Genomic DNA, 25,839 nt, shown 5'->3' with positions numbered 1-25,839 from the left:
TTAAAGACTATGTTTTGTTTTAATTGACTACGAATGTTTTATAAGACATGATTTGATGGTTATGTAAAATGTTATGGTTGAAGTTTTATTATTCCGCGAAAGTTTTTGTTAACTCTGATATTTAGAACTGCGTTTATGAGTAAATCCAACGTTAAAGTAGGGCTACCGGTAACGGGGCCTTACATTAAAATTCAACTTTCTCTCTCTTATTTGTATTATATATAGTTAAAGATATATATATATATACTAGTAGGGACCCGCGCGATGCTGCGGCGGCAACAATTGCAACGCGGTACTTGTTTCTGTTAGTGTCAATTCTTAGGTTGCAGTGGAAGATCGATGTACGCAAGAATTATGTATATGTATAAACATATAATAATGTTTATAGTATAAAACACGAGTAACGTAGAGGGAAACATTAAACGATAAAACATGTTATTACATATTTGGATGATGATAAATTCAACATGAAAATGCTCATTTCATGAATACAAATTAATATACACACGACAAGGTTCATTGCATGAATACAAATTTATGTAAGTGCCACAATCCATTAATATGTTTTCTCTACCAAATCTGTAAATGCAAGATGCTTAGCACATGCCCTTCCACAGCTACATATCTTCTCGTGTCAAGTTCAGTTTATTAGTCAAAATCATGCATTTTCCCTCATCCAATCATAGCCCTAAACATGCACACTATTAATGCTAGTTCAATCAGTTTAGTACAACAAAAGTTAGCTACTATCATAGAGCACGTGACCTATTATATATATGAACCAAATCTTATTTTGAGTTAACCCGAATCAGCCCAACAAAAGTTACCAAATTACACACTTTGAATATTAATAAGTAAAAAAAAACCCTTTAATTAGTGGAAAGTTACTAAACGAAATGTTCCATACCGATCCCAAGAGCAAGAAAAGATTATTGACACACATAAGCATCAACAAACGCCACAGGTTTATCAACTTTAGGATCTATCAAAAGAAAGAGCTTATATTGATCGCCAAAAGTGTCCTTCACAAAAGTAAAATTACATAATCACCCTTATTTTTTAGATTTTAACAAGTATCATTGTGACTAAACGGGTAACAAAACTAAACATAACAATACTAAAAACCAGTTACAAAATACCTTGAAATGGCCACCAAGAGCCAATGGTAATGTGTCAACCTGAGGTGTTCTTTTGTAACCAAGTTTATCAACCACATAATTTGCACCTGAAATGAATACTTTGGCATTAAAAAATATAGGACCATTCAACACAGTCGGATGTAATCTAAAATCAGCTCCCCATTTAACAATTGATAATCTTCACACAATTACAATTTTACAATAACTTGAAGCATTTGGTATATCTAGAAAACCTAAAAGAATAGTATCTATACCTTTCGAATAGTATCAGAACCTTTGATTAAGCCATTGCATTAGCCATCTTGCGGTTCAAATCTTCCTCGGCCTCAGGATCACGTTAACCTTTTATTTCTTAGCCTATGGTGTCATAATTGCATCGTTTTAGGCCCGTAATTGTATCACAAAGGTAATAATAAAGATCATCAAATGTGTCATTTAATTATACGTCAAGATTGCAACTTTTTTAACAAGAAATCATGTACGAACAAAATACAATATATCTGAGTTAATAACCATGTATAAACCTGAACTTCGATATCAAATGTTGAAAAACAAGAGCAAAATAAAACCTTTATGAAGCAAATCAAACAAAGGCCTCAAAAGCTTGTTCCAATCATCTCTACCACCGGTAGTCACCACCGCCGCCTTCATTTATTAGAAAAAATAACATAAGCCATGTTTAAACTTCAGATATGACCAAACAAATAAATATATAATAATGGTTAATATATTCTTGCCTGAATAATAAGCATATGATTCATGTAGCTTGTGCTCTTTGTTCCTTCAAATAATGGAAAATATATCAGAATTCAAAAATCGTAAATTAATCTCTATTGGAGATTTACACAGTTACCAATACCTTATTGCATTCAGGATTTCTTAAAATTTAGCAGGACCGTCTATGACAGAATGCATGTTAGGATCTTGTTACAACCCTCCCTCCCTCCCATACCGTCGAAAGAACCATGAAAGGTGATGAATAGAAAGCTAAAAATTCATAAATTTAAACCCTTAATAAAAGTCAAACCCTACACAAACAAAAAAAAAATAAAGCTACCGGTTTTTTTCTTTTTTTCTTTTTCTTTTTTTTTGTGTTGAAGTTGGGTCTAAATAGTTAAATTTGTATTGGAACACTCTTTATTAATTGCAATCATTACACTTGAATAATTTTCTTTATTAAATTGTTTGAACAAGTTATTTTAAGGTAATGATTGTTTTAATACAGTGTCAAACATGATCATTGTTCACTTTACAATCAGGCTCTTGTTAATTCAGTTTTGGTTTACCGACAACTACATTAGACATCAGTTTCAATGATGACGAGATATTGAACATATTTCTAACACCATTAATTTTTCATCTTCTTTGGCCCTTGCATTAGAATATATGTTTCAGATATGTGATTAGTGAAGAAACGTGGTTCTACTCACTGGTAGCAGATCTACTTTCCTCGGGTGTGATTAAACTATTTCACCGATGGTTCTTCTGGATCCGAGTTCTTCCACCTACAAAATGAACAGCGCCGTTACTTACCCCTCAGAAAGGGACAGAGGGGTCCTCTTTGGGGTAACCCTCCGGCGTGAGAATCAGTATCTTTTGGAGAAGATAATAATGTTTGTAGGTAAGTCAATCTCAAGAGTATTGCTGAATCGCTGAATACCCTTGATGATGTGACTGTCTGTTTTTCTGTAACTGACTGTGAGTGAATATAATTCAATATGATTGAATGTGATATCACTGCTTGTAACTGTCAATGATTGAGTGTGAATGAATGTGTCATCAAAGTGGAGTTGATGCTGTATTTATAGTGCTAGGGTTTCCACTGGTTGGGCTCAGCCTCGTTGGCCTCCTCCAACCGCACTGCGCCATGTGTCGTCTGGGACACCTGGCGCTTTCTCGTTGGTTGTAATCATGTGGTAGCACATGTGTCATGCTGAGTTGTCGACCTTTCATTTGGCAGCTGTCAACATCAGCATATTCTTACTCCTTAAAAAGATGCCTTCTAGAAGATTGTCTGACGTGCACAATCAAGGTTGCCCTAACCCTGATTTGGATAAGGACGAGGTTGATTATGTGCACGTGTGATATGCGCCCATCCTGAGGATGCGCGAAGTCTTCTTTTTATTCTCACGCGCAGATATTTCATGCGCAGGTGTGATATGCACGAGCGTGTGATATGCGCCGCGCGCTGGTGCGCCACGCGCATATGTGACGTGCGAGCATATGTGATGTGCAAGAGCATGCGATATGCGCCGCGCGCATATGTGATGCGCGAGCATATGATGCCTGAGCATGTTTTGTATGCGCCATGCGCCTGGGTTTTGGCTTTGTGCCTTCATAATGTCTTTATCTTGTGGGTTGACCCGCCTTGCTTGGTGTTGAGGCGGGTACATACCTCTTCAAGCCCCCCCAGTCTAATGTGTGTCTTATCTCGCGCGAGCGCGGTAAGATAGATATTAGACTCACTGAATTGTCCTTTTGTAGGGGGTTTTGTCGTTTTCTTGGTTGTTTCCATCGTCGCGCGAAGTTCTATCCATTTGGTTGAAAACGAAAGGTCCAAACACGTGGTTGGTTGGTGATGACGTGCGCCGTAAACGTGTCAGACGTTTCGTGTGCTCGAGGTGCTACAGTTGCCTTTCACGTCCCCTCACAGCTGTCTTGAACACGTGTCGCACTCGCATTGGTTTGTACCTGCGAGTGAGGGCGCGTGTCTGTTCCGTGGCAGGTCGGTTACATCTTTTTGTCCCCTCACACAGCTGTTAGGGACACGTGTCGCGCCTTCGTTGGGTTGCCCCTGCGAGTGGGGGCGCGTGGAATCCGATCAGCTGCCACTTTTCTCTCTCCTGGTCCTATAAAAGCAGGCCCTTAGGAAACTTTTATCTTCATCTTCATTGTTTCTAAAATTCAAATTTCTGTTTTCAAATTCTGATTTGAGTGTTTACATCGATTGGAATCCTCGATTATCGGCTATTACAGTTGTATGTCTGATAGTTCATACTCGTCTAGCCCTTCAATCACCTCCGTTGCCTCTCGAAGACGCCGTGTGAAATCTGTGGTGATGTCGACATTGAAGCAAAAAGGAAAGGGGAAGAAGGTTGTTGAAACCACATCGGAGGAAGTAGGGAGGACCAAGGCCACCAAAAGGTGGAATGAAATCCCCTGCAAATTGAAGCAGGCCGATCTCGACAACCTCATCGCCTCTCAGGGCTTTCCCACCTTGTTTGGCTGCATGTTGCCTAGGTCCGGGCAAACGGCGGCGGACCCGCCTGCCGGCTATATATCCTTATATAGCCACTTTTTCACCCACTGCAACCTTCGTCTCCCGATGACAAGGTTTGTGGGTGCACTGTTGAAGTTCTATGGGATTCACATATCCCAAGTCCATCCGTTTGGACTCGTGCGCGTGACTCACTTTGAGTTCATGTGCAAATCCCAGCGCGAGGAACCCACTCCTCGGCGCTTTCAATATTTTTATAAGGCCAAGATCCAAGACAATTGGATCTCTTTTATTCCTCGCAGTCAGAAGGTGAAGTGCTCCACTGTTTCATTCAAGAGCCTTCATGACTGGTCTGAGAGGTTTTTTTACATTAAGGCCGGTGTGATCCCCATCCGTATGACCATGCGCTCTATCACTTCTGCGCCTGCGGATGAGGGTGTCCTCAAGAACCCAACTGGCGCATGGGTTAAGAAACTGACCGCCGAACCATCCCCCGCGAAGAAAATTTGCGAGGAGGCGCTGGTTGGGGTCGGCATGAGCAGGCTCTGGGCCGACAGCGCGCTTGAGCCCGTTATCCAAGTCGACGGGTTGTGTAAGTGTTTTTTTTTTTTTTTTTTTTTTTTTTTTTTTTTTTTTTTTTTTTTTTTTTTTTGCTGCGCGAACATCGTTCTTTTGCTGATATCATTTAACTTGTCTTTGCGCAGTCACCAAGGATTACATACTTGCCGCTTATGATGAACATGTGGAGGGCGGCTCCGTCGAACTTGGCGTTGGGGAGGTTGGTTTCCCGGATCGCTTTGATGACATGTTCATCCCAGTGGATCTGGATTTTGATTTTGACGGTGACGCGCCTGGTAAGCCTTCGCACTCCTGGTCATTCCTTTAGAATACCCAAGTTTATTAACAGTTCTGTCGCTTGTTTTTGTAGATGCGCTTGAAAACTACGAGCTAGAGCTCGCGGAAGAGGAGGAGGAGGAGGAAGAGGAGGCGCCTCTACTAAAGCGCAAAGCTAAGGGGAAATCTGGCGCAGGGGCCAGTAAGAAACAGAAGAAAGAGGACACCCCTGTCGCTCATCCCCATGCTCAAACGAAGAGACCTAAGGAAACCACAAAGGTTTCTTTAAGTTCTCTGCCTGTGAGAGTGGGCAGACCTCCTGTCCACTTGAGGTATGGTGGCGTCGCCTCCTCCTTTCGCGCGGCTGACGAGAGAAGCAGTGCCGCGCCTGCAACAGGTATACTTTATTTATCTTCATCTGGCTGAATTGTTATTAAACCTTTGCTCCTTTAAATGTTTGCAGAGGCAGCGACGGTAACAGATCAGCCGCCGGCGCCCCAAGGTGCCACGGCTGCGCCGGGGACTCCATCGAAGTCCCCTGTTCTACCCTCTGAGAAGGGTAGAATGGATTTTATGGCGATGTTCGATGCGCGAACAGAATTGCGCCAAGGTAAGTTTTTGCACATATGTCTTATGAATTTTTCTCTTTGAAGTCAGTCATAAACAATTTTTCCTTGTTTATTTGTTCATAGGAGTTTTAGCTGGCGCAACAGTTGCTGGTGATACTCCTGGCGCCGCTTCTGGCGCCGCTGGTTCTGGTCCTGCTCCTGCTAGTGCTGAGTCTCCCCTTATTGGGATTACCAAGGAGCAGGAGACGGTGTTGCGCGCCGAACTGGCGGCGTCGAGACCTCCTTCGCCTCCTCCTGCACGTAGCCCTCCCCGCGAGGCTGGTTTGGAGCCTTCCAGGTCGCAGCAGAAGAGGCCTGTTGAAGGAGACGAGGAGGACGAGGGGGTTCAAGGTGAAGACTCCTTAGGAGATCGCGCCAGCCCTGCGATGCCGCAAGTGTTCGCAGCGCAGACCTCTGGTGGGGCTGGCGCTGACTTTCCTGCTTCATCCCCGCAGGTATGTATTGATTTGTTGGTCCGCTGCGCGTATCTCCCTATAAGTATGTTTTATGACTTAGAACTTTTCTTACATTTTTGCAGGAAGGTGACCACGTTTACCGCCCGAGATGGAATATTAATGAAGAAAGTTCCTTTCAATCCATGGGCGTATGCGAGGACTTCTGGGCTCATGCCGTGCCTCCTACTGAAAGGAGGTATCAAGAGGAGCGCACTCGCGCGGACTTGCTGAACGACCATGTTTTCGCTGGGTCGGCTTTTTTCGCTGCTTCCCAAGAGCTTCGTCGTGATTATATTAAAGTACGCGACGCTCTTGTGGAAGCCCAGCGAGAGGCTAAGGTGGCCGCCTGGAACCTGTCTGATGCTCGCGCGCGAGCTGAGAAACTCCAGGCGGAGCTCAGTGAAAACCGAGCAAGTGCCAACACCGCATACATCAAGCGCGGGCATGAGCTCCAGGCTGCACGGGAGAAGCAGCAATTGGCGGAGGCCGAAGTTGCCAAGTACGCGCGCAGAGTGCGTGTCTTGGAACAGCAGGCCGAGGCGCGTGACCAAGCTATCATCCAGAGTATTACTGAGAAATCATCGTTGGAGAGCGAGGTTGCGCGCCTTAAAAGGGATTTGGCGGCCGCGCAGGCCGATAGAGATGAGGCCTTGGCCACGGCGGCGTCCAGCCAGGAAGCACTTGGTGCTGCGCAGGCGGAGAAAGAAAAAATTTTGGCGGCAGCAGCGTCTGACAAGGAGGAACTAAAAAAGGCTAAGGAAACTGTTGAGTTATTAAACTCTCAGGTTCCTGCCCTCGAGACGTCTGTTGCTGGCCTCGCGCAGGATCGCCAATGGCTGGTGTCACAGGGTATGGCTCGCTGCGCTTTGGCGATGAAATATTCCGCCGAGTTTCAAGCCCTTGTGATGGACTGCAATGCCGCCGCGCGTTTGGTGGGCCGAGCTGAAGGGTTTACGGATGGGTATGAGTATGGCATGTTGAGGAAGAACCCATCCGAGTACCCTTACAAGTTCGATGCGGCCTGCGCGGACATGGCCGCGGTGGGGGAAAAGTATATGAATACTCCCATCCCCATCCTTATGCAGGTACCTTGATCTTAATGAGTTTTACTTTACTAACTTTTCTAAGTGTTTTGTACTCATTACTTTTCTACTGATTTGCAGATAGCTGCGCTTGCTGACCAGCCCGACCTCGGCGCGCTAAAGAAGTTGCTTGATGATTGCGAGAGGGCTAGCGGCGATGATGGTGGCGCGGGGGATGTTGCCCCTGCCAGCGGCTCTGGCGCGGCGAAAGAATCTGCTCGTGACACCGTTGTGATCGAAGACTCCAATGAGGAGGAAGAACTCGACTATGGTCAGTTCGGGGATGAGGAGCAGACCGCGCCAGATGCTGCGGGAGATGATGAGGGTGATGAAGCGGCTGACGTCGACGTGGAGACTTGAGAAGCCCTTCATCAAATTTTGTATATGTATTTTTTATACTTGTAATTTGTAACTCATCATACTTGTAAATTTCGATCCAATGAAATGAAACTTGTTCTCTCCTTTTCGTATCTTGCGCATTTCCATTCATCTCTTCATGTTTGGTTGTATAGATATAAGATATGCTTGAACGTTAAAATAAGAACAAGGTTGTAGGAAATTATTCACTTAACCTCTGTTCTCTTTTGTTTGTGGTTCTCGCAGTATCTTGCTCATGCTGACATGCGCGCTAATTTTTTGTTATTTCTTTTTCGCGCGTTGTTGTCACGCGGTATGGAAGTATGAGTTTAGCCATTACATGTCAGCTTGTGTTACTCAGATATCCACTATGGTTCCGCGCGCGGCCTCGACCTGAGACCTTAACATGATATGGCATGTAGTTTGCCTTAAGGATTTTTATGATCAGGCTGCGCGGGGTGTAAGATGGATGTATGTGAGTGTTTTGAGCTAAGGCTCTTTGTTTTGGGCTAAGGCCCTGACGATTTTAGAGTTAAGACTCATTAACGTGTTTGAGCTAAGGCTCGTAATTTTGGGCTAAGGCCCTGACGTTTTAGAGTTAAGACTCGTTAACGCGTTTGAGCTAAGGCTCGCGCATGTATGTTTTACTTCGCTTTATTTTGTTTTGAAGTCAATATAGTGTTGTCATATTGCTCCAATTTAATAAAGGAAGTGTGAAACATGTATGCAAAGGTAAGAGAACCAATATTGAAAGATAGCGCGACAAATATTGAAAGATAGCGCGAATCATCATTAATGATGGCTTAAAAGCCTTGATTACAAATTTGAACTTTTTACATGAAGCATTTTCTAAGTTGTGCCGCGTTCCACGCGCGCGGTATCTTTTTTCCGTTCAAATCTTTTAAAGCGTACGCGCCTTTCCCCAGATCTTCTGAAATTTGATAAGGTCCCTCCCAATTGGGGGACATTTTTCCTGGGGGTATTGCGCGACTAGCTTCATTGTTTCGAAGGACAAAATCATTTTTCTTGAAGTGGCACTCTTTAACGCGCTGATTATAATATTTTTCCAGCTTTTTCTTGTATCTGGCTTCATTAATGATAGCCGCTTCTCTGCGCCCTTCAAGCAAGTTAAGGTCCAACCTTCTTTCGCGGTCGTTATCAGTTTTGCTCATCATGAGTACCCTATGGGATGGGCATCCAATTTCCGCTGGGATCATAGCCTCTGTCCCATAGGTTAGGCTGAACGGGGATTCGCCATTGCTAGTTTTGCTTAATGTCCTGTGCGCCCACAGGACATTGGGTAACTCTTCGACCCAAGAATGGGATTCTCCCTCCAATCTTTTCTTCAGCCCATTTAGCAAACTTTGATTCGCGCGCTCCACTTGGCCATTCCCTTGAGGATGGTAGACGGACGTGAAGATTTGGTTGATGTGCAATTCTTTGAGCCAGCTTAATATCTTCCTGTCAGTGAATTGTTTGCCATTGTCGCTCACAATTTCCAGAGGAAGGCCAAAACGACAAATGATGTGGCTCCAGATAAATTGCTTCATCGCCTCAGCTGTGATTTTTGCTAGTGGCTTGGCTTCAACCCATTTTGTGAAATAGTCTATCGCCACTACCAAAAATTTCACTCGCCCTTGCGCTTGCGGCAGGGGCCCCACAATATCAATGGCCCATTTGTGGAAAGGCCATGCTGAGGTGACTGGAATCAAGTTGTTTTTTGGACGCATGGTGTTTGGCGCGTAGCTCTGACATGCCTTGCATTTTTGGATTTCTTTTAGCGCATCCAAGTACATGCCTGGCCAATAGTAGCCCGAGCTCATCGCCTTGGTAACCACCATGCGCGGACCAGCGTGAATTCCACAGATTCCTTCATGAATCTCCCTAATCACATAGCTTGCTTCTTCCGCATCCAGGCATTTCATGAGCGGTCCAAGATAAGAGCGCCGATACACTGTACCATCAAGTAGTTCATAGTTCTGCGCCTTGTGTCTTATCTTTCTCGCCTGTGCGCGATCATCCGGTAACTTCCCCTCTTTCAGGAATTCCATTATTGGAGTTATCCAGGATGAAGGAGTTGTATGAATTACCAGGACCGATTGCGTTTGCACTGACGGGCTGCTCATTATTTCCACCCTGACATCTTTGCCAAAGTGATCAAAATTAGTTGATGCCATTTTACTCAACGCGTCTGCGGACTTGTTTTCGCTTCGCGAGATGTGTATGATTCTGAAGAAGTCAAACTGCTCAACGAGCTTTTTTGCCTGCTCTAGATACAGAGGCATTGTGTTCTCCTTGGCGTCATATAGGCCGTTGACCTGAGCAGCTACCAAGTAAGAATCAACATGCGCCTCTAGTCTTTTAACCCCAAACTTGCGCGCGATGCGCAGACCAGCCAGCAGGGCTTCATACTCAGCCTCATTGTTGGTACTCTTGAAGTCCAACCTGATAGCATAAGTATATTCATGATTATCAGGGTCCACCAGTTTGAGACCTGCGCCAGACCCTTCGCTGTTGGAGGCTCCATCAGTGAATAGCCTCCAAACATCTTCTTCATCATTTGGTCGCGGAGGCTCTACCTCGCGCTGAGCTTCTTCAATCTTTCCCTCTGGGATTTCCGTGATGAAATCCGCCAAAACTTGACCCTTTATTGCTGGACGGGGCTTATAAGTGATCGTGTGTTCACCTAATTCCAGCGCCCACTTTGTCAGCCTTCCGGAGAGCGCGGGACGTCGCAAGACTTGCTGGATGTTGTAACCAGTCAGTACTTCAATAGGATGTCCATTGAAGTATCTATGGAGCTTGCGCGACGCGTGTGTTAGCGACAAAACTAACTTTTCCATGATGGAATAGCGCGTCTCAGGGTCTGTGAGCACCCGACTCACATAGTATATCGGCGTTTGTATCCCCTTGCGATCCACCAATAATACTGCGCCGATCGCGCGGTCTCCAGCTGACAGGTACAATTTAAGGGTCTCGCCAGGAAGTGGAGCTGTGAGCGCTGGCAATTTAATGAGACATTCTTTTATCTCAGTGAAAGCTTGCTCAGCCTCAGGCGTCCACTTGAATTGGCTCTTCTTCAAACAGTTCCTCAAGGTGTTAACGAATGGAGTAGATTTGCTGGCGTGGTTAGCTAGGAACCTGTTGATTGACACCAATCTACCATTCAGCTTCTGAACCTCTTTCATGGTGGCTGGTGAAGGCATGTCAAGGATGGCTTCCACCTTCTCAGGATTCACCTTGAAACCATCCTTAGTGACCATTACACCAAGAAATTTCCCCTCTTCCGCGCCGAAAGTACATTTGCTCGGGTTGAGCTTCATGTTAACTTCCGTTAGGCGCTGAAGAGTTTCCTCGATGTCGTTGAGCATTTGTCTCTCCTCCCTGCTCTTGATCACCAAATCATCAACGTAGACTTCTAGATTCCTTCCGATTTGTTCATTGAAAACAGAATCCATAAGTCTCTGATAGGTGGCGCCCGCATTCTTTAAACCAAAGGGCATTTTTGTGTAACAAAAAACACCCTTGTCGGTTCTGAAGGCCGTCTTGTCTTCATCCTGTGGTGCCATTTGAATCTGGTGATAGCCTTTGTAGGCATCCAAGAAACATTTGAGTTTGAATGGCGCCACGGAGTCCACCTTTGCGTCGATGTTTGGTAGTGGGTAACAGTCTTTCGGACATGCTTTGTTGAGGTCCTTGAAGTCAATACACATCCTCCATGACCCGTTGCTTTTCTTTACCATCACAGGATTGGCTACCCACGTCTGGTATCGGATCGGGCGGATAATGTTTGCGCGCAACAGGTCCTCAACTTGCTCATTCATGGCCTTCGCCTTTTCATCCCCCATGATTCTCTTCTTCTGAGCAATTGGCTCCACCGACTTGAACGTGTTAAGAGAATGTTGCGCCAAGTCTCGCGGTACTCCCGTCATATCGGAGTGTTGCCACGCGAAAACCGACGTGTATTTTGTGAGCAACTTTTTCATTCTCAATCTCGTTTCGTCTGAAATGGTAGCGCCAATTGTGACCGTTTGCTCTGGGAATTTTGGGTTTAAAATCCACTTCTCTGGCGCATTGTCAGCCATTGTAAGTTTCATTCTCCCTTCCCGTGGCGTGCTTGTCACTGCGCACAAATGATCGCGGTAAACAAATGCTACGCCTGTTGGTGTAGGGATCCCCAATGCGCCGTGCGCTGGCGATGGTACAGCATTAAATTGGGCAATCGTTCCCCTACCCAGGATCATATTGTGGCATGACGTGGTGGGCAAGACCAAGAAGTTGACAACTTCGGCTCGCTTGTGCTCATCATCCCCCATAGTTAGTTCAAATTGAATCTGGCCTAGGGGATGTATGATTTCATTTGAGACACCACAGATTGGTGCGTTCACAATTTCGAGCCGAGCTTGGTCTGCCGGGTCTAACTTTCTGAAACACTGCTCATACATAATGTCAGATTCGCTTCCAGTGTCCACCAGGACCTTTGACACTTCGTAATGAGCAATGTGTGTGGTAATAACGAGAGGACTGCTTATTGAAGGGCCTCCCCTGATTCTTGGGAAGATGACTTGCTGCTCGCGCCAATCTCCGTGAATTTGCGCGCTTCTCTTTCTTGACGTCTGCCCTTGTCGTCCCCCCTCAGCCACACAGATTCTTTTGTACTTCTTGCTGGCAGAGGCTCCCTCCGGTTGCTCATCTTCTATTCTTTGGTTTTTTACCAAGTGAGCCAGCCTGCCAGACTTTACATCCTTCTCGATCGCATCCTTTAAATGATGGCATGCGTCGGTGTTGTGGCCCGGGGACCTGTGAAATTCACAATATTTACCACTGTTTTGCGGCCCCTTGTAGTGTAGTTGCTTGGGAGGCTTGAATTGGACATTCTCAGTACTTAACACCTGTGAAGGTGTTTTAGTGAGGGGAGTCCATATTCTTGGCAGAGGTCTGCTAGGATCTCTGCCGCCCTCCCTCTTGTCACCCTCCCCGTGTTTACGAGCATCCTTTTGGGGCTGGGGTGAGCTTGGTTGCGCTTGTTTTTCCGCGGAAGAAAAACTTGTTGGCTGCAACCTGGACCATACAGAGCTCTGTTTGGCCCTCTTCTCTTTGCTGCGCGGTGATTCAGCCTGATGCGCTCTTTCTCTTGCCCTATCTTGGGCAATCTGTTTCTCATTTCTCGCGAAAACTCGCGATGCCTCCATTAACTTGGCCCACGTGGTGGGCATACCATCCTTGCTTACGAGAGCTCGTCGTAACTGATCACTGCGCGCGCCTTGTATAAAGGCCACGCGCAGGAGCTGCTCAGTTATGCCCCCGATTGCCAGGGACTCCTGATTGAAACGAGTGATGTAATCTTCAATCGTTTCATCATTCCTGCGGATGCAGTGCATGATGTCATCAGGATCGCGCGTGTGCCTGCGCTGCTGTACGAAGTGGGCCTGGAACTTTTCTAATAGTTCCTCGAACCCATCAATTTGCCCTGTCGGCAAGCTCTCGAACCATACTCGCGCTGCGCCCGTGAGGCAGCGGGCAAACATATGACACCATGTTGGCATCGTCCAGCTCTCTAGGTTTCCCGTGTTATAGAAACCTTGCAAAAAGTCATCTGGATCTGTCGTGCCATCATATTTCCCCAGACCACTTGGCATCTTGGTCTTGTGCTGGATGGGAGCCTGCGCGATGCGCGCAGTAAACTTTGAGTGTTTTACCAGGATGGCTGGTCTGTAGGGTGTGGTTACGTCCACTTGCCCTCTGACCGGTGGGCTGTATGGCATGTGCAGATCCGGATCTGCTCTGGCTCCTGGCGCCATGTTCACAGGCGCGCGGAGCTGCGAGCCTCCTGCATGAGTATCCCTTGTCTTTCTCATGCTATGCACCTCTTCATCACTGAACTCTGTGTGTGCAGTGTGAACAGAATGCCCTTCTTCCGGCGCGCGCGGCCTTTTTGTGGGCTGCTTCTCCATCGCTTGCCTTTGTGTTTGGTCGGCTAGCTTCTTCTGTTTGATCATTTCAGTGTACTTTTCCATCAGACGCCGCTGCTCATTTATGAGCCATTCATTCGGATCGTCTGCTTCATCTTCTGGACCCATTGGTCCCTTCAGCTTCGCGCCGGCCATATTTTGTAACGTGTGATCGTCTGGAGGAGTTTCAGTCTGGCCGTGAGGGGTTGTGACGAAGGGACGGTTGCTGGTGGTACGCGTATAATCACGCGGAACCCTCAGAACCTGCTGTCCGTCGTTAACACCCTCACGTTCAATATCCTCCAGAGCTTGATCAACGTTACGAACTCCAGAAACCATGGTGATTGAATTTTTTAGATCTGGATGAGATCTGATTGCCGTTTGTAACAGTGGATGGCGCCAATGAAGAAACGTGGTTCTACTCACTGGTAGCAGATCTACTTTCCTCGGGTGTGATTAAACTATTTCACCGATGGTTCTTCTGGATCCGAGTTCTTCCACCTACAAAATGAACAGCGCCGTTACTTACCCCTCAGAAAGGGACAGAGGGGTCCTCTTTGGGGTAACCCTCCGGCGTGAGAATCAGTATCTTTTGGAGAAGATAATAATGTTTGTAGGTAAGTCAATCTCAAGAGTATTGCTGAATCGCTGAATACCCTTGATGATGTGACTGTCTGTTTTTCTGTAACTGACTGTGAGTGAATATAATTCAATATGATTGAATGTGATATCACTGCTTGTAACTGTCAATGATTGAGTGTGAATGAATGTGTCATCAAAGTGGAGTTGATGCTGTATTTATAGTGCTAGGGTTTCCACTGGTTGGGCTCAGCCTCGTTGGCCTCCTCCAACCGCACTGCGCCATGTGTCGTCTGGGACACCTGGCGCTTTCTCGTTGGTTGTAATCATGTGGTAGCACATGTGTCATGCTGAGTTGTCGACCTTTCATTTGGCAGCTGTCAACATCAGCATATTCTTACTCCTTAAAAAGATGCCTTCTAGAAGATTGTCTGACGTGCACAATCAAGGTTGCCCTAACCCTGATTTGGATAAGGACGAGGTTGATTATGTGCACGTGTGATATGCGCCCATCCTGAGGATGCGCGAAGTCTTCTTTTTATTCTCACGTGCAGATATTTCATGCGCAGGTGTGATATGCACGAGCGTGTGATATGCGCCGCGCGCTGGTGCGCCACGCGCATATGTGACGCGCGAGCATATGTGATGTGCAAGAGCATGCGATATGCGCCGCGCGCATATGTGATGCGCGAGCATATGATGCCTGAGCATGTTTTGTATGCGCCATGCGCCTGGGTTTTGGCTTTGTGCCTTCATAATGTCTTTATCTTGTGGGTTGACCCGCCTTGCTTGGTGTTGAGGCGGGTACATACCTCTTCAATTAGGTTTTTAACGGTTTGAAATTCATGATTGTGGTGGCGGTTGCAGATTGTCAGATTGAGGTTCTTGTTTCCTAAACCAATATAACATATTGTGTTCATGTTGCTTATGAAAGTAATTAATAAACAAATTGATGAATAAAGAAGCAGATATCATAAATATAAAAGAAACCTAAAAGACGATAAACTATCCTCTTATCAATAGGCAAACAACTTATTATACAGAAAACAACATACTCGAAAGTATAACTTTAACACACAATATAACAATAAGATTATTTAGGAAAGTCAACCGAGTCAAATTATTAGCTTATCAGAACAAAAAAGTACCTCAAGCTCCATATTTGGGAGCCTTCCAAAGCTTAAAAGCAACTTCATGAAGAAATCTATCTGCTGCTATTGTATGGTTTCCACCATTCTACATCAATATTCAAATATTGTATCAATAACAAATACAGACTTTGTAAATAACATATTTGATTTGAGTTATTTACATAGTTATTAAAAGCGCACTGGGCGCACGCCAAGGCGCTAATTTAAGGTGCAGCGGAGGTGAAGCGCCTGGTGGCGATCGAGGTACCAGATTCCGGCTAAAATCTGAAAAACTCCGACCAGATCCCGGCTAAAACCTGGAAATTCCAGCCCGAAATAGAGGAGAATTACCTGGAAGGAAGCGGGATGAAAGCCTTTTTGGTATTCTCATTTTCTATACATGGGGTTTAAAGTTTTAAGTATAGAAAAGCTGCAACAAACAAGTTCATTGTGTATTATATTATAAAGTAATACTATAGCTGCTTATTGTTTGCACTTTGCAGCTCTGCTGCCACTGCACAAGTGTGCTACAGTAAATCTAAGATTATCTTTTTATAATTAATGATAGGTTAATTTAAATAAATAGTTTAATTTAAAATTATTGAATTATTAAAATAATATTTGAAGGTTTTATGAATCTTTTTAGCTTTCTAGTCCCTATATTTTAAATTTTATAACTTATTGTTTAATTTTTAAATTTTATGCGTATTACATAATAGATTTTGCTTTTTATATATGAATATTAGTATTATTTTTCTAATGCATTTCATATTTTTAATCTTTTTCATTTAAGTGCGCTTTTTTTTCTTAGGCCCTCGCTTTTTTTTTTTGCGCTTTGTGCCTAGGCCCTAAGCGAGACCTATGCTCCTTGAGTGCGCCTAGCGCTTTTAATAACTATGGTTATTTACATCCTTAAAATCTTGAAAAGAGAACGTTTTAACTGCATCCTTTAACAGCCTCTTGCCATTGAGCAAATATTTAGCTTTAAAAGGCAACTCTTTCTGAATAGATGATTACTTGTTTTAGGCAAACGACTTCAAAAAAAACAAGGAATCATAATAATTAAAAAATTAAAAAATTAAATAATTATTATACGTAAATTAGGTAATATTGAAATTTACACCTTTGTGGTACCGAGGATACGTTTCATACGAGCCTCCCGAGTAAGATATCCAAGTTGGCGCTTAGATCCATGAAACCATTGCTCTAAATTGCCATTGTTGACATGCTCATGTGCCAACAACCTAAAGTTTCAATTAAAATAAGTTACTTACATAGTCGTCACAATACTTGTCTCAAAGATATGACTCAGGTTCAAAAGGTTGCAGTTCAACCATTATAAGTTCAACATAATTGAAATGTCATATATTAATTCAAAAAAGTATCATTTGCATGCTTGTTAATATACATGTAGACATAACTATGCCCAACAAATTATAAAATTCAAGGAAAACAAAAGACTTAACAATACCCAAACCTGTGAGTCTCTTCAAGACAATATCCAAGATAACTATTTTTTATGACGAGCATGACCATTTGCTTCAACTCAAATTTCTTCTCGGCTTGTTCTTTGCTATTAAAATATAAAAATGATCAACCCCTTACTAAAAAATTCATGAATAATACATAACAAGATTAGAAAATGAATAAAACTGACACATTGTCAAAAATCGTCTTGACAGCAACAGGCGAGCCCTAAACCAATAAAGAGAACACAAAAGCAAACCAGCATGTTCTCAAGCCCTTTGACCTTCTATTATCATATCATTTATATACATTAGGTTGGACTATAACTGAACAGTCTATATAGAGCAAAAACTATAAAATTTACTACCACTGCTGGAGGCCTAATAAGTTTTTCCTACCTGCGGTGATCATATTGCCACAACTTTGGACGACTAACACGCGGAAAAATGAATAACCGTAAAGCACATAATGATAAATTTGGCAAAACATTAATATAGAATTTTAAAACACGAACAAAAAGCAAAAAACCATACTGTAATGTAGCACTTATCAGTTATCACAACCATTTCCACCCAACCCTCTTGAAGCACAGCAATTCAAAGCATAACGAATGTAACATTTGCAATTGGTTTAACCTCCCTGCAAAATAACCAACACGTCACAAAAACAAAAGAAATATTAATTATGTGCGAATTATAAGCCATGGAATTTCCCAATATACATGCTCTGTGGATCTGCCATTGAGTCCAGGTCCGGTGAAATTAAGGTTTCCTTTTTAACCTGTAGATAGAATAATGATTGGTAGGAGTTAACCGGTAGCATATCATGAAAAAATAAAGGACGAAGATGAATAACACAATTAGAACCCTAGGAACCAAACGGTGATGACAGAGCTTCATGAGAAGGAGAAGACAGGAAGAAAGCCGGAGAATCCTTATCTGATTTATCTCTCTATTCCGTCACTGCCTCTGTTCTGTAGATGTTGTCGTGAGAAAAGACTTAACCACCATGGATTTGACTCGCGGTTGTGTGATAACGAGACGTTGAAGATGATGATGGTCATGGTGGATGTTTGGCGATTAGGGGTAGATGCAATGAGGAAGAGTGTGGTATGAGAAAATTAGGGTTTACATATCAGAACTGAATTCAAAACATGAAATGGATTGTGAGGATTGGGCGGGATTATTGAAAACAAATATTTTATGCAGTAAGCACTTATACACCCTGCTTAAAAAGTTTGTACCTCTTAATTTTAAGAGTTTTGATGAAATGACTATTTTGCCCATTCTATATATATATATTATTTGAACTTACTAGTTCAGCTCATATATGTCAAATGCCAACAGTTATTTATGTAAATTTTATGTATATACATATATAACTCCTTTTATAAATAATTTATATTTGACAATATCCGTCCAAAGAGATGATAGCTTCATTTACTATTGCTTCTGAGTTCGTATCGCTACAATAGAAGAAGAAATTGAATTGGCAAAGCCGTTCGCCCTAATGAATAAGCGGGAGAGGAAGAGTGAAAGGAGCACACTTCTTGACTAAGGCAATCTTATCTGAAAGCTCAAGCTCAACTTGCCGGTCTGAAAAGGGGCTCAACATTCGGACATATCTTTTCGATTGTTAGCAGGAAGAGAAAGCAGACTAGATTGAAAGAGGAGAAAGGCAAGCGGAAAGCTGTAACTTCCTTGCTAGAAAGCCTTCCTCACGTGAATTATATATATATATATATATATATATATATATATATATAACTCCTTTTGTGAATCTATAATATATACAAATGAAGGGTTGAGTTATTCTATAAAGACTAACAAAAATGAGAAGTGTAACAAGTCATAATTAAAGTATGGACCAAAGGAAATATGATATAAAAGGAATAGTTCATTTTTTCTATTTCCACATGCAAGTCACATATTAATTCCCTTTTCATATTTAAACGTCTATAACTTTTTCATGTGTTTATTTTAAACAAAATTCGTCATAATAACAAGCGTTTTTTATCATTAATATGAGTATGATTTTGTTATATAAAAGTAAAAAAAATTACGTCATTGTGTGCTTACCATTGTGTATTTTTTTTTTGTTTTTGTGTCTCTCTGTTTATCAATGCATTTTTTTCGCCATTGTGTCTTTCAACTGATCATTGTGTTTTATTTAAATACTAATAACACCATTGTGTATTAATATGTAAATTTAATGAAAAATACCAACAAATTATCTAATACATAAAACACAATGATGAATACATATTACACCATAACCTGAAATGCAAAACACAATGATGAATACATATAACATAATGACCTGAAACGTAAGACAAAATGGTAAATACATATAACATAATGACCTGAAACATAAAACACAACGAAATATACATATTACACAATGACTTGAACGTAATACACAATGAACATAATACTATTTTTCGCAACTTAAGTGAATGTTGAGCACAATGACTAAAACACAATGATAAGTAGAAGGACAAATGTTGAGCATAAAGACACAATGACAAACAAAAGGATACAATAATGTAATCTTTGTTTTAATTTTTATCTTTAATATGAGTATCAATTGAAGAACACAATGACCAAAATCTATAACACATGCATAGAAAAACTAATTTAAAAAACACATGGACAACCAAATAACACAATATAAAAAAACCAACAAAATTTTTTTTATTTATATATAACAATATGATATTCACAATAAAGATAAAAAAATACGCTTGTTATTATGGTAAAAGAAATTTCTAAAAAAATATCGTATACAAAAGTTATAGACGTTTTAAAATGATGGATGAATTGACATGTGTCTTGCATGTGGAGCGAGAAAGTCATCATAAGTGAGTTATTAACTTAATGTCATTCTCATCCATTTTTATTCTTAAATTAAACTCCACCATTCAAATTTAAGATCGATGGATTAGATTCCTTCTCACTCTTCTCATTTTTGTTTTACTTTGTATTTTAACCTTAGCATATAAACGAAACCTTTAAAAGCTCTCTGGTTATTCCCTACATTATCTCAAGCCACCAAATTGCATTATTTGTATATGGAGATTTCTCATGCATTTGGCCCGAATTCACGTGTATGGGTCTCACCAAACCCAGATAGTCTTTAAACGGGTTATAACATCTCATTAGATTAAAAATTAATCTCACCAAATATTTGATATGAAAATTCCTATAAAATAGGGCTATACTAAAAATTAATATCCTATTTTTGTTTAAAAAAATTATTTATAAATAAGAAACAATTTTATAATAAAAAATAATAAGCGGATCATGAGTTTCACCAAACTCATATAGCTTTTAAAAAGGGTTATAACATCTCATTTATTTGTGAAACCCTTTCATTATCAAATCCTAATTACATTACTAACTTCCTTATAATAAATAAAATTAAAGGATTCCATAAATATATAAATATTAATAACGAATAGTGTAAAATAACCCCGTAATACAAGGGATAAAAGCTAGTAACTAATATTTGACAATATCCCAGTTACATGTGAATATTAAGACGGAATTACAGAAATTGTTCTTTATGTTTGTACCAAATTTCACTCATTGTCCTTATCTTTAAAATTGATATATTTTATCATTTATATTTTTAAATCCAACAACAATTGTTCTTTAACCCTAACTCGGTTAGTTTTTATCATTATATTAATTAGTCATATTACCTGTTTATTTAAAAAATCATTTTTAATTAGTAAAATTAACTAACTAGTTATATTATATATATATATATATGTGTGTGTGTGTGTGTGTGTGTGTAGACAGAGAGAGTTCTCTCTCAACCCCCTCTCCATCCATCCACCGGAAACAACCACCACCACCATCCTCCCTCACCTGCTGGATTAAATCCAACAACCCTTCCACCACCACAAGCTATGACCATGCCGGATTTGTGTTTGTCGTCGGAAAAAAGAGCAACTAATGAAACTAGAGGGCTTTTCCAATATTGTACCGAATCTGGTTCCAAATAAAAAAAGTAGTAAAAAAGAGGGCACCAACAACGAAGGAGCAGATCTTAATAAAATAATTAAGATTGGAGGATTATAAGTCGTCACCAACAACGAAAACATTGGAGGAGCAGATCTTAATAAAATAATTATGCTTTAGTTATGAAGATGGGATCAACATTAGTGTTAGCGATGTGGTGAAACCGATTATAATTAAATGAAAACCCCGACTAATGGTTCTTACGGTGGAGTGGTGACAGTGAAATAGTGATGACCGGAGAAGAGGGAGAGGAAAGAGAAGTGGAGAACTGATGAGTGATGACCGGAGGAGGAGTACAAATCTATTTGGTTGTGGTGACGAGAGGCAGCCAGAGTAACGTTCTTGAAATTTAGGGAGGGGATAGAGGAGGTTAGGGTTTTAATTTAATTTCTAAAAGAAGAAGACAATGAAATAGGTAAGGTTGAAAGGTTGTTGAGGGAGAAAGATGTTTTAATTATTATATAAAAGGTTTTCTTAAATAAATAGATAAAAAGACCAATTTGCCCTCATGTGCAAGACGCGCGACCTGAGTTGACGAGAAATACGAAATGTGTTAGGGCTAAAGGACAAACGGTGTAACATTTGGAAACGTAAAGTAAAAATTATGTTAATTTTTAAGATAAATGACAACCATTGAAATTTGATGTAAACATAAATGACAATTTATGTAATACTATCGAATATCAAAAACTTCATATAAAGTTTCACATACTTATATGCAAGTAATATTAAACTGATATTGTAACAATGTTACTTTTAAATGAGTACGGTCCTTTAATAACGTTTAGTGGTATTGTGTAAGGCCCCGTTACCGGTGCCCTACTTCAGACGTTGGATTTACTCATAAATACAGTTCTAAATATCAGACTTAATTAAAACTTTCGCGGAATAACATAAAACATCAACAGTCGTTACAAACATTCATAACTTGTCTTTAAAACATAGCTTAAAACATGTATTTAGTTCAACATTAACAAGTAAATCTTCAGATGCCAGCTTCTTTATTCATCCGCCATGTGTACCCCTTCAAGTCAGCTGTCCCATCCTACTCACCTGCGTACATACTAAAAGTCAGCTATGCTGAGTGAGTTCTAGTTAATCACATAACTTACTTTACATACACATATACGTGCCCGAAGGTACGCATTACATACTTAACCTGTACTTTATTCTTCCATACATATTTATAGATAACCTTACGTTATAAAGGGCATTTCACCCTACATACCTCGGATATTTTTAGGGTCTGGTGCCCTCCATCCTCGGATATTATTAGGGTCCGGTCTCCCTTCATCCTCGGATATTATTAGGGTCCGGTCTCCTTTCATCCTCGCATATTATTAGGGTCCGGTACCCTCCATCCTCGGATATTATTAGGGTCCGGTCACCCTTTCTTCCATACCTTCATACCATACATGTTCTTACATACTTCTCTTGACAATACGTTCAATCTCCGAAGAGCATTCACGTACCATCAACATATCATATGTACATTATGCATACATCATATATATTCATACATGCATCTGATCTTACATCATACATATCAATCACATCTTTAGCTTCCACCTGACGGTATATGCAATATCCGAAGATCGTTCACGCACCGTCAAGCAATCATCATACAAGGCATACACTTACCACTTAAGGTAAGTGTATTAACTATCACATCGAGTATGCACACAGCCCCGAAAACATAACAAGGAAGTGGGGCTAGAAACTCACCAGAATGCGATTACGTTCACCGTTTTATAGTAATCCCTTTCTTGAGTTGTGCACGACTAGTATAACAATTACACGTATCAATTAACTATCACTACCCATATCGTCTTTCTAGTTCAATTATTACTCACAATTGACGGTGGTCCAGGGGCAGCGCCCCTAGCAGCGGGGTTCTAGGGGCGGCAGCCCCTAGCGGGGTCCAAGGGGTAGAGCCCCAGGCTGGGGTTAAGCTGCCAGGTCAGCTTGGAAAATTTTTATTTTTATTAACTGTCTTAACGCATTTTCCATTAGGATTTTAAGTTATTATTTTATTCACCTACTCATTCGTTAGCCCGATTCGTGGTCTAGTACTGGATTACCTTTACTTAGCATTTTAAGCGAACTTCATTAAGCGAACTTCATTAAGCGAACTTAACATTAAGCGAACTTATCAGTGGCGAACTTAACACCAGCGAACTTATAGTAGCGAAGTTAACATCATGCGAACTTGTATGCGGCGAAGTTAACCATAGGCGAACTTGCATGTAACGAAGTTAACCCCAGGCGAACTTGCATACGTGCGAACTTATCATCAGGCGAACATATTGGTAAGCGAAGTTATTTACAGTAGCGACGGGTTTAAATTTAACCCCATAAACATCTCTGTTAAACCCATAACCCCTTGATATGATGTTAATCAATCCCGGGAACATTCCCATGGTCATTTTTGGATAAGATTCGGCCCGAAAACGCATAAAGTTTGGACCTTTAAGCTAAAACGTTCAAAGCTAGATCTACGATTTATCTTAAACGAGCCGTTTATGTTCGCGGGTTCATTTGATTCGTTTTCACATCAAGTTTATAACTTTACGTTTCATCTAGACCCGATTTATCATAGTTTCAAGTTTCGTGGTTAACCGTTTATAAAAACGTAAACTTTAAGATCGAAACATACCTTTTCGTGTTTGTTTGGCTTAGTTATGGACTTTAGATCTTGTATTTATCTTGTGTATTTAAAGATCTATCAAGAATCACATTTGCTTGACCTTGAATCTCACTCTCTCTCTCGCCCGTGTATATGTGTAGGTGTATGTGTGTGTTTTTGAGTGTGTAGGAAAATATGGAAAGATGGAATGAGGATTAGGGTTTTAGGATGGTTTAAGGGGATATTTATATCCCTTAAAGCCCATGGACCTAAGGCCCATTACTCTTTAATCCATCTTAATTAATCCAAATCCATGATCTTTTCTTTATTAAACACTAGCTAATATTATTTAACGCTCGACAACTTAACGAAAATTTTCTTTTATTTAATATTATAATATTTAGGATGTTATATATTGAAGTAGTGATTTACTAGGTTATTGACTCGTGTACGACATGGGTGGAAATATATCAAATATTTAACAACACTCAAGGAGACAATAACATGATATATAGTTCTTATTAATACGTATAAGAAACAAAAACTTTGTTCAACATAAGTTTCAACCAAAATAACATTGGTTCTACAATTATTATATACATAATAAAAAATTCAAAATGATAATTTCATAAACAACTAAATAACTTTCGTTTTACAATGATCTTATAGATAACAAAAACTTGAAAATGAAAATTTCATAATAAGTAAATATTCCCTTATAAACCATATTTGTAGTTTTATTTGTAACTTTACCCTCCTTATCTAATATAAGCATTTTAACACCGGCTCTACTCTTCACTCGGGATAAAGCCACATATAACTAACCATGTGTAAAGCCACATATAGCTGACCATGTGTAAACACCAGCTGTCGAAGATATATTCCAACTCTTGCTAGTGACTGGCCTTAACTTTTGTTAATTGTAATTTCAAAACAAACCGCTACAGGAAACTGTCTTCGTTTCAACTTGAATGGCAATTTCTTATCTGAAGAGTTAGATTACTACGAGTTATATAAGTGCGATGACCAATGTTAGTAACCGAAATAACCTTTACTTCGATAAAACGCCTCCCCAATTGAATAACTTGTAATCGAGTTCCGATACATAAACCATTTTTCTGATCAATATTCCTTAGTAACATTATTGAGACACCAACTTTTAGAACCAATTTATGATTAGGCATACCAAACATCTTTAAACCATTTAGAAAATCTGGTGAGTGTAATGCTGGATCGAAACCAGGCTCAACACTATCAGAGTTATCTATACTATCAGAACTTAGATATTCAACTTCTTCTCCCGGAAATAAAGTTAAAAATCTGTCATTAATGTCTTGAACAACCTCGTTTAAAGGTGCAAGTATGGCCCTTTCTTGAAAATATGAAATATCATTAAAATTATCCAATAATGTTGGATATACAAAATCAATAAGATCATAAATTGGATCGGATGAATCACCGATCAAAAGATCATTTGGTATTTCTATAATAGAATTACATCATTGTGACCACCAAGTTTACCTTCACCAAGTTCCAACAACCAATCTGCAAATTGGGAGGTCTCTTGAAAATCTGATGGGTGACACCCGATGATTAACCTCATGTTTTTGGTTAACCTAAGAACCTTGCACTTGGACCAAATGTGGGGCGGACTGAGTGAAGAATTAACAATGTTACTACGTGATCCATTTTATACTACCGGTAGGATTCGATGAAAATCATCCCCCAAAACAACAACTTCCCCCCCAGATGGATGTTGAGTACTGTTACGGTTAACACCTTTTAAAACATCTTTTAAACTCCTATCAAAGGCTTCAAATGCATGTTTATGTATCATAGGAGCCTCGTCCCAGATAATTAGATCAGTTTGCTTCATTAAGTTGCAAATATCTAGATTTTTTGTTATTGAACAGGTAGAATCCTTAGTTAGATTTATAGGAATTAGAAATCTAAAGTGAGCGGTTCTACCTCCCTCAAGTAACAAAGAGGCTATACCGCTTGAGGCAACATTTAAAATGATTTTTGCTTTGGATATTATGGAAGCAGATAACGTCTTCCATAAAAATGTTTTTCCCGTCCCTCCATAACCATACACAAAGAAAACACCGCCATTATTTTCATCAACTGCTTCCATTATCTCATTATACACATTGCATTGCTCCTCTGTTAATGAATTATAATGTCGTTGAAACTCACCTGTCATAACTTATGTATCGTACGCCAGCTTCTTGTTCATAAACCGATTTGTTGATGCCGCTATAGAATCATCATCAGGGAAAGGCATGGTAGGAAAACAACACAGACTACAATTATTTCGCAGGAGGAAGTTTTAAATTTCAATTAAAGCGAGGTTCTTTAGGTGCGCCTCT

The 25,839-nt window shown here is 40.8% G+C and overlaps 1 protein-coding gene across 1 annotated transcript in view; it reads right to left on the bottom strand.

Annotated features, from left to right (window-relative positions):
- Positions 1–929: 929 nt before the first annotated feature.
- Positions 930–25,839, bottom strand: part of LOC143604829 (uncharacterized) — a 28,879-nt gene continuing 3,969 nt past the window's right edge. Inside the window, exons 5-9 of the mRNA XM_077081189.1 lie at positions 25,439–25,633; positions 1,877–1,920; positions 1,709–1,784; positions 1,140–1,225; positions 930–1,022 (exon numbers count right to left, since the gene is read on the bottom strand). Coding sequence (XP_076937304.1) covers positions 930–1,022; positions 1,140–1,225; positions 1,709–1,784; positions 1,877–1,920; positions 25,439–25,633 — 494 coding nt within the window. The remainder of the gene's footprint in view (positions 1,023–1,139; positions 1,226–1,708; positions 1,785–1,876; positions 1,921–25,438; positions 25,634–25,839) is intronic.

This window comes from Bidens hawaiensis, unplaced genomic scaffold (genome assembly GCF_021521415.1).
Source record: "Bidens hawaiensis isolate Kalapana, Puna unplaced genomic scaffold, B.hawaiensis_p1.1 tig00067048_1, whole genome shotgun sequence".
Taxonomy (NCBI): Eukaryota; Viridiplantae; Streptophyta; class Magnoliopsida; order Asterales; family Asteraceae; genus Bidens; species Bidens hawaiensis.
This window is presented reverse-complemented; position numbering and strand designations above follow the sequence as displayed.